The 9,991-nt window shown below is 34.0% G+C and overlaps 1 protein-coding gene across 1 annotated transcript; it reads right to left on the bottom strand.

Annotated features, from left to right (window-relative positions):
• Positions 1-443: 443 nt before the first annotated feature.
• On the bottom strand, positions 444-8,263 carry NUDX19 (nudix hydrolase homolog 19). The gene is given in 7 exon segments (XM_011015324.1): positions 444-912; positions 1,361-1,453; positions 6,180-6,210; positions 6,213-6,281; positions 6,481-6,585; positions 6,677-6,817; positions 7,570-8,263. Coding segments are annotated over 7 exon segments (1,224 nt in total). The 5' UTR covers positions 8,065-8,263; the 3' UTR covers positions 444-622.
• Positions 8,264-9,991: the final 1,728 nt, after the last annotated feature.

Raw genomic sequence — 9,991 nt, 5'->3', positions numbered from 1 at the left:
ACAACAAAAATTTTAAAATCTTATGGAAAAATTTTAATTTAATTCAATGGTTTAATTAAACCATTAATATGAAGTTATAAAGTAAAGCACTAATATATTTTAACGAGTCCAATCTCTTACTTAACATTGATTATGATTTGATACTCATGAACTCAATCATTAATATAAATTTATCTTCTGCTCTCTTTTCTTTTCATTCCCTTGATATTATAGTCAAGAACTTAATTGCACAAAAATAAAGTTCGCAACTACATAAAATAAAGCTTGCAACACACGAGAACGGTTACAAGCCTTTTTTGAAGAGGAAAATATTGGACAAAGCAAGTAAAAAAGAAAACCTAGAGTATTCTAGGAACTTCTGAGCTTGGAAAATAAGGAATCGCAAAGAAAGAGGGGAAGATCTCCGGATCCAAGTGCACCTAACACAATCATAAAGTCCGGTCTACAACAAGCATTTAAATGGAAAATCTTAGCAGACGTTTTCTAGAAAGCAATCTCCCAGAAGATCAACAGATGTCGTTTTCCTTTATTTTGAACGAATATTGGAATACAGAGCAAATTAGAATCAAATACTGTCTCTAATCTCTTGACAAACACAAGAGAATGATGAAATTCAAATATACTACAAATTTGACTGATAACTATTTGGTTGTTGTTTCAATTGCAGAGCATCAAATGCTGAACCTTGATTTACCCAGGAAGTTATTAGGCGATGCGCAATTGCGAAAGGTCCAGGGAAAAACATCGGAGCAAGTTCCCCACTTTCTACATTAAAATCTGATGATAAACTCTGTCCTTTCTCAACCCCTCTACACATCTGGTCTACCTTGGCAGCTGCGGTTCTTTGTGCCTTCTCGTATTCCGCAAACATTAAAGCTTTCCGGACATCTTCCCTACCGTGCCATTGAGCATCTAAATGATTCAAAAATCCAATATTAGCCCCATGATATATCTCCAGCAGACCATCCAATTATAAAATAAAGCAAACCCAAGTTCGCTTATCTATTATACATGACATAAACAAAAAGAGATGGAAGAGACCAATAAATGTGTATCGAATGATTTCTTTCCTCCCATTATATGCGCATTACTGTCACCTTTTCCACCAGAAATCATATCAACTTAGTGAAAGTATAGATTTAGTTTCCTTTCCCTTTCTACAGTTAAGGGATCAAACGCTCTTTCACATCTAAAATGGAGAGATGTGAAACTTCAACCGACCTGAAGGTAAAATCTTGGCTGCTCCTATTGCTCTAGAGTTTGTATTGTGCCCAGAATTTTTTCCAAACTAAAGAAAGAGGTTTCAGGAGGGAAAGGAGAGACCCAAGAGTAATCAGCCAAATTCTAAATTTTCAATTACCTTCCAACTCTGCCCTGTCTACTTTTATTTCAAGTGATTTTGCATATGCAAAGAAACCCACCATCAGCTGGCATGGCATGCTGCTTGGGCCAACTAGAAAGAAACCAGAACAAGTGCACAATAAGCTAACAGCATATGTAAATAAATAAGTCAGAGGGTAACAAGACATCAACTATAACAGTTTTGCACAAACAGAGGATACTGAGGTCGTAAGATGTAGAGAACACTAATCACTCGTGAAACAAAAACATGAAAAAAAAAAAAAAGAAGAGCAATTGTTGAAAGCGCCATGACATAAGAGCCAATAGATATTAGCTCTTGTAGGTGTAACCATAATACAGTTATTTAATGAAATTGCTAAGACATTATCTTTTAAATTTATTTTAATTACATTATGTACTTAATTATTTGATAAAAGTTCATGCAATGATACTTGCAAGATATATGGTGCAACACTTATCTCACACTATGGATCTCACATTGTGGATAATATCTTAGGTTCCGAATATCATACATGCAGCGAAAACAATAAAACAAAATTATTCGAGAGTACTTAGAATCCTGTTAAACAAATCTAAAGTTGTTTAGGGATTTATTACTTGAAGATTTGATTTTCTTTGATTTTTAATAATTCTTTAAAGGCTGGGTTATTGCAAATCACAAGTTATCCATTTGTCAGCCCCCAACAATAATTCACATGAACTACCAGTGAGAGATCTTCTAAATCCCTATTTAGAAGAGAGGGATTATTATGCCTAGAGTGTTCTCTATTCTGTGACTTGTATATTTTTTTTGTATAACAAACCACGATAAAAAATAAGAGTCATGACTTACTATTTATAGGAAAATCTAAAAAAATCATATAAATTGACAAAATATTAATTTGCTCCTTAAATAATATTTATATATTATTTAAGGATAATTTTATAAATTTAATCAATCACATCCCTTCTTCCCTTCTTGTTTATTGTAGGACTAAAATTATAATCCCTAAATTAAATACATTCTAGTGTTTAATTCTAAAATTATTTTAATTATTTCAGTTTAATTTCTGACTAATTGTTCTTAATGTATGACCTATTAGGTTCCTAATATGTTGGCTTAAAAATAAATTCTAATTCTAATTAAATAAATTAAACAATTTAATCTATTATCAATTCAATAATTGTTTAATTTATATTTTAGATTAGGTGCATCATCTAGAAACATGTCATGATCTTCTAAATAATAGAAAATACATTAATGGTTTAAAAACCTTTTAGTAACCAATTTTTTATGTAATTAATATTATTTCATCAATAATATCTTAATTTAATGTTAAGCATGAAATATGTTTGCTATGATAAATTATATTTGTTCTCTATATAATAGTCATTAATCATTTGAATAAGATTTAAAACTCTCTTCAAATTTCATTCCACCTTGGTCAAGAATTTCTCAGCCAATGCTATTTGAGAACAAATATAACATTTTTTCTAATTCATCTGATGAATCCTCTTTTGATCACTCAAGTATCCTCATATAGTTTATATTATACCACATATATGTCCCTTCATCACCTCAATTAAGATAACATGTCACTGAATCAAAACATAACATTTTTTATATTAGATAACTTAGTAATCTCAAGTTTAAGGATCACTTACATAACCGTTATGTAAGCCTTTCCATAAACATAGATGATCTCTTTATATGGCATTCTCATACGAGTCAATTCAGTGTATATAACAAGCACCAACATATTAGTTATCGATATCTCTTATAGCTTACAAGAACAATTGCTTCATTTCATAAAGGAAAGAACATAATATGTATCAATTTATACAACTCTAATAAATATCCATTATTTAAGAGTGCATCGACTACAAACATTTCATGAACAACATTTTGATGCAGTCGGAATCTCATAATTACAACAATTTTATAATTTTATTTGCAAAATATTTTTATCTTACAAACTTTATCTTTAGTCTAGATTCATAAATCAAATATTACATTCATTAATCTAATATTGTATGAATATTAAAGATAAATTAAGCTTCTTTTAATAATAAATATGTATTTATATGAATACAATAACATCATGTACAACCAACTGCTTGCCAATAAAACATATTAAACTAATATTATACTATTAAATGTCTGTGGTCATAGCTTTATTGAAACTAGACATCAACACAAAGCAATAAGACTGGCATGCATCATACAATGATATTGGAGATTCTCACTTTATGATGATACTAAGAATATTGTGTGGATGCTTGTTAAAAATTGAGTTCATCGAATGAGGCCTAAATGAGAACGCACTTGGTATTTACCTAGTGTCTTTGAGAATCTTATAGAGATGGGTGTTGCTGGTCTTTAACTTGAGATTATAATATTATCTCACGGGAGGAAACATGTACCTTGACACTTTTGGGATGGACTTTGAAGTGTCATACATACATTGGTGAATGGTTACATAAGACCTACATGGAGGTTAATGAATAACCAGTATATAATTAGTTGCTTCTGGCAAAGGAAGTTAAATGTCATTGGCCACTCATTAAGTGGATGACTTCAAAAAATTTGCGCGCAGAGTGGAAATTGATTTTAATAGGTTCTCAAATCATATTTCATTTCAAATTTATCTACTATGTAACTAGTGCAAATTAACAAGTGGCTATGTAAAGTAGGCACAATCCAAGCCCTAGTTCATCTCGTGGCATTGTATGATGATGGGGCTGAATTGCATGGTGACGAGAATCTTGATTGATTCTTTTTGTCACTTTAGGTGTCATGATGGAGAAGTACTAGCTCGAGCACTTAACTATGTAAGACAAGATGCATGGATAAAAATATTCATGTTGTATTTAATACGAGTAGTGGCACTAGGACTATAGTCAAGCCTTACTGGGAGCTTACAGGGAGAATTGAATGCCAAAGTAATATGAAAGAATGAGAGAAAGAGTCACTTGCATAAAAAGAATTGAATGTCAAAGTAATATGAAAGAATGAGAGAAAGAGTACTTCCTATAAAAGTCTTAAAGAGACCAAGACTCTCCTAGAAGTCCCAATGAGACTAGGGCTTTATACTAGTCTTAATGGGATTAGGGTTAGGGATCATATTATAACTAGGAGTCTAGTTTTGTCCATGAAATTAGAACCCTAATGAAATTACAATTCATTCCAAGAGTCCTAGTTAGACTACAACTCCTAAAAAGACTCCATGTATGAATTGTAAATTACAATTTGTCCAGAAGATCATGTCTCTTGGAAGTTGAATTTGAATGGCAATTCTCCAAGTTCTCGGGGGTTAAAACAAGGGGTAAAGTTGATTAGTACAAGTTGTTACAGGAGACTATTCAAGTTTCCTAGGCACCTAGCTTTCCATTCAGAATTGTTTAACAACAAAAGCCAGGCAGGTTCAGGTATAGAGAAACATAAACTCACATGCTTAACAGGGCTTTGGAGCATCATGAGAATTTGTTCTTCACATGTTCGGTTACTAAAAATGTCTGGCAGCATAAATGGCAGCTTTGTGGAATAATGTGGATGGAAGTGGTATCAAATGATTTAAAATATCTTGAAGTTGAGATGGATTTGGATTATGATTACGCAGAAAGGCACAAAAGGATCCATATAACTGAGCTGGCTAGTTTGGTACATAATCCCAATAACTTCAATCTACAATTGTTCATTATTTTGCAGGATGCAAATTGTCTTGTAACTAGTAAATGGTTTCATTATTTGATAGTTGTATAATTTGATCTAATGTTTTTTCTCCAAGTTCTCTTTAAACAACATAACTTTTTGATCAGCGAAAATTTTAATTTGTCAGATAATTAAAGAAAAGAAATCAGCAATCTGGGTTTCAAGCTTGAGACTATTGCAACTGCACTATTTGGTGGCACTTTTGTGGATCATGAGAACCAGAATTGGATGAAAATTCTAGTCCTGGATTATGCATGGAGTGAACATTATGGCTTAGGGAATTCTTTTCTACTCGTACAATTGTTTTTGTTTGCTTGCTTTCAAAGGAAACAGAAATCTACAAGAAAATATGGACATGATGAAAACATAAATATTACTGTGGAAAACCTAGCTCTCTATTTTCTACGTTTTAGAAAACTGATTTGATAATTTTCCAATTTCTTATTACTTTAGAGAACTGTTTTATTTTATTTTATTTCACCCATCCCTTATACTCCAATAGGAAAATACACTTCAAATCAGGTTTTCTAGTTTTTCCATTTTGAAAAGGTTGCTTGGCGTGATAATGTAAGGAATATTTTTTTTTCATTTTTCAATAGACAAAAAATTCCAAAGTATATGCATCCAATTGTTTTGATTTATCCACACATTGTAATAGCACAAAGATGTCATTTTAAAGCCAGATGGGCCTCAAAAGAGAAAAGACAAAGTTAGGCTTGAAAAGAAAGCAAGAATCCTACCAGGATCGTCAAGCTGACTGCTATATCATGGATCCCCTTGGGAGGGAAGGATCAACATATTCTGCATTTTGTGCCCGATACTTCATATATCCAGTGAAATAATTAAAACCAAAGATGATGAATGACACGGTAGCAACCCACAATATATTAAATGGAGAATTATTATAACACACACAGAGACAATATTTTAGTTTCAGAATGGATGTACTTTACACTTTAAGGTGCTCATCTTTGCCCCCCCGCTATATGACAAATGGAATATTAAGGCGATTTTTAATTTTGTTGATTAAAAAAAAAAAAACTCTTCTTTGTTACATTCCCAGTAAGCTCTATGACACAAGCGAAAAGCTGAAGAAAATGCAATATAAGAGTAGTAAAGGAGATACCAGACCATGGCTGAGAGCTATGATACATAACTCTTCTCCTACTTCAATGGCAGTCTCTTCCCATGTTTCTCTCCTCACTGCCTCTTCTAAGCTTTCTCCAGGCTAAGGACAATAGAAGAATTCAAAAATTAAAATTCAAGTACAGAAGAGAATAAAATAATTGTCGAATAGATGATTTCTTATGATATTATCATGAGGGTCTATCTCATATAAATTAAATGCTTGTATGCATTTTGGACCCTTCAGCTTACAGGGAATGCTTCTAGCTATGGGAAAGCTAGAAATTGGCCAAGACACATGCCTCTACGAAACCAGCTAAGCAACTCCACATTCGGGGTACAAATCTTGACTGTCTGCCTAAAAGGGCACGATCATTTTCTCGATCAATAACTAACATGATGACAACCTGCAGTAAGAGAACAGTAATTTTCAAAGCTAATGCATCCAGTAGAGGTTTAAACAACATTCACAGTGGAGTGAGATAAGAATTACTGTACTGGATCCACACGAGGATAAACTTTCCTTCTGCACAACTCATTTGAGCATTGTTTCCACCTCCCAGATTCCATGGAAACAGTTTTCTCTCCGCAATATCCACAAAAACGTGAGATGTTATGCCACTCCAGCAATGCTTTGGCCTAACCAATGCAGAGACCAAAATGGTTAATATGGAACTCTTAGTGCCACCAAAATGGCATATATATAATAATTAAATAATGGGGGTATGTTAACAAGGTGGCATAGACCTGGACCTATTAGAATGGGAGAAAGTGAAACATATTTATGTCATGAGGCTACTGACAGCAAGATCAAGGAAACATCCATCCCCCAGTCCAACTCTAATCTCGAAGTGATGGAGAACAAATCTGGAGGGGAAGAGACTTCCGTAGCAAAGTGAGACCTTTCAGTTAAGACGTTAAATTAAAGACAAAAACCAAAGAGAGGATAGAAATAAATAAGTAATAAAGATGATAAATTCGGGCAGGCAGATGTTTGTAGTCTGCTCAGCTCAATTAAACCTCAGTTCCAAATTACATCACTTGTCTACGCTTAGTTATTCATCAAGATACTTGTGTCGCAAGACACTTCTAGAGCATAACATGAGATCAGCTCAGGTAAAACTTTTCCTATGTTGCACGAGGCTTGAATTTCAAGTTTCAAGACACTTTTTTCCATGGCTTGTAAAAAGTTGAAACATTCAATTAACTGGCAAACTGATAATCTGAAATTCAAGCCATCGACAAAATGGCACCCTCAAATTTTCACAAACTAAAGTGGTAAAAAATATATCTCAACTATAAAGATGAGAAGGGAAAGAAGCCATTTTTCAGCAACTAGAATGCGCATAAATCTAAGACATTAAACTAATTGAAAAACAAAACCAACTTACATGGCCAGCAACGGCCAAATCAACCATGGCCTGCTCATTAGCCCAATCTGTAGCCACCATAAGTGTTCTTAACTCAATGAAGCAAACCTGCTCGCTATCAAATTCAGTGAATAGACTATTTTCACCGGAGACATCAATTGCCCAATAAACCACATCCACATCTTGTTCAGAGCTTGAACCCAGATAAAACAAGCTGTCTCCGGTGAATTCAACCCCAGAAGCAGAAAATAAACCTTTACAATCAGCCAAACTGATCCAGCCCAGATGCCACGTGGGCCCCAAATCAGCATCGGTGCTGGTGGAGGACGCCAAAGGCCTGCCCTTCCTAAAGGGTAGAACCTTGTAATTAAGAGAAGAAGATTGGTGGGAATTGTCTGCAAGTTGAGTTTTGAGGGCTTCAAGGGCTAAGGCAGGTGATAATGGGTGGGTTGGTTTGGGTGTTCTATACCTCAGAGGATTGCCTGCGAAGGCGTGGGATTGGAGGCTTATGGGCATGCCGGTTTTGGTACGGAAATAGGAGAAAGATTTCTCTGTGAAGAAGAACGGGGTTGCTTTGGGAGAGAGGAACTCGTATAAAGAGATGGAGGAAACGTGGATGGTGATGATGACGACGTTGCCGACGACATTATGATGATGATGATGGAGGGGTTCTTGGGTGACTCTTGTTGTGAATGCTTGGCATCGAAAACTGGAGCTGTCTCCTATATAAAACGTTTGAATTATAAAATTATAATTAGAGAGAATTTTTATTGAGTATCATGTTTTAATTAATAAAAGTCTATGTAAGGAGAATAATTTATAAAAAGAAGATATATTACTATTAATGTATAAATTGTATTATTAATTTAAATTTTTTTTATTTGTTAGTTTCACGTAAATTTCCCTGCATAAATTTTTTTTATCTTATTAAATTAAATACTAATAATTCTGAAACTCTAATTTTAGTATTGCATAGTATAATCTTAAATATTAACTTTACAACTAAATGTTAATTTTTAAAAAATTAATTAAACAAATTAATTATTATAGAATTTTCAATATATTATATAAATCCAAATGGATAATGATATTTATTTTATATTTTTAAAACATGATAAACATAGAAAATATATATATATATATATATATATATATAAAATCTTTAGAATTTAATCGAATGCATAAAAACAAAACATATTTGTTTGTGTTTTTGAAATGAAGAGATTTTTAAAAAAAACAAAATTAGAGAAAACCATGTGTTTTTAATACAAAATCTGTATTTTAAAGTGCAAGTTTATAATTCAATATTAAATAAATTCTTGAAAAAAATATATTTTTTGTGTTTTCTGATATAAGGGATATATTTATGCAATGTGGATTCAAAATTAGTTTTCTAAACTCATTTTGGTCATGAATAAACTTAGCAAATTCATGATAAACATCATTTATTTAGCATGTATTGCTTAAATTAAACTAAAACAACATTATTTTATCAAGAAGAAACAACCTAAATAAAAGACTTTTACGACATCAAAAACATTCAAAAGAACTTTAAAAAACATAATGAGAACTAAAAGGGCAACTGTTACAGTGTTAAATGTGCACGGGGTGCACACCTAGGCATGCTGCCCAAAACCAGGCCTAAGGGTGCTGGCAGCCATGCCAACAATGGGATAAATCAACAACGCAAATTTATGCGGCTATAAGTTTGTCAAAGGAAAAATCGGCAGCGCAGAATGTTGGGCTGGGCGATGGAATGTCTAAGCCAGACAGGAAAACTCATCCAGGGTATAAGCTGGCGAGAACTAGGGCTGTCGAGAAATACGGCAACGTAAATTGTTGACAAACATGGGCTTGGCAATGGAATGTGCAAGCTAGACAAGGAAACTCGTTAGGGGCATAGGCTGGCGAGAACCGGGGCTGTCGAGAAATGCAGCAGCGCAGATTGGTGAGGAATATGGGCTTGGCAATGGAATGTCCAAGCCAGACAAGAAATCTCATCCAGGGCATAGGCTGGCGAGAATTGGGGCTGTTAAGGAATTCGGCAGCGCAGACACTAGAGCCTGCGGGCAGATGAGAATTCGATAGCGCAGGAATTGGCATCCTGCACACAGATGCGGTAGCCTGCACACAAATGTGGCATCCTGCACGCAGAGGCGAATTCAGCAGCGCAGCCATTGGGGGCCTACACGTAGTTGTGAATTCGGCAGCGTAGGAATTGGGGCCTGCATGCAAATGCGAATTTGGCAGCGCAGACATTGGGGGCTGACACGACTAAAAGGTTGATGTCTTCTCCCAAGTGCAGGAGTGTCGAAGTAATAAATAACTCGGCAAGACCGGGGTCGAACCACAGGGAGGTTAATTGTACAAATTATAAACAACAATTATAAAACAACAATAACAACAACAACAATAGTAATAATAATAATAATAATAATAATAA

The sequence above is a fragment of the Populus euphratica genome, unplaced genomic scaffold (genome assembly GCF_000495115.2).
Source record: "Populus euphratica unplaced genomic scaffold, PopEup_1.0 scaffold1439.1, whole genome shotgun sequence".
In the NCBI taxonomy this organism is placed as follows: Eukaryota; Viridiplantae; Streptophyta; class Magnoliopsida; order Malpighiales; family Salicaceae; genus Populus; species Populus euphratica.
This window is presented reverse-complemented; position numbering and strand designations above follow the sequence as displayed.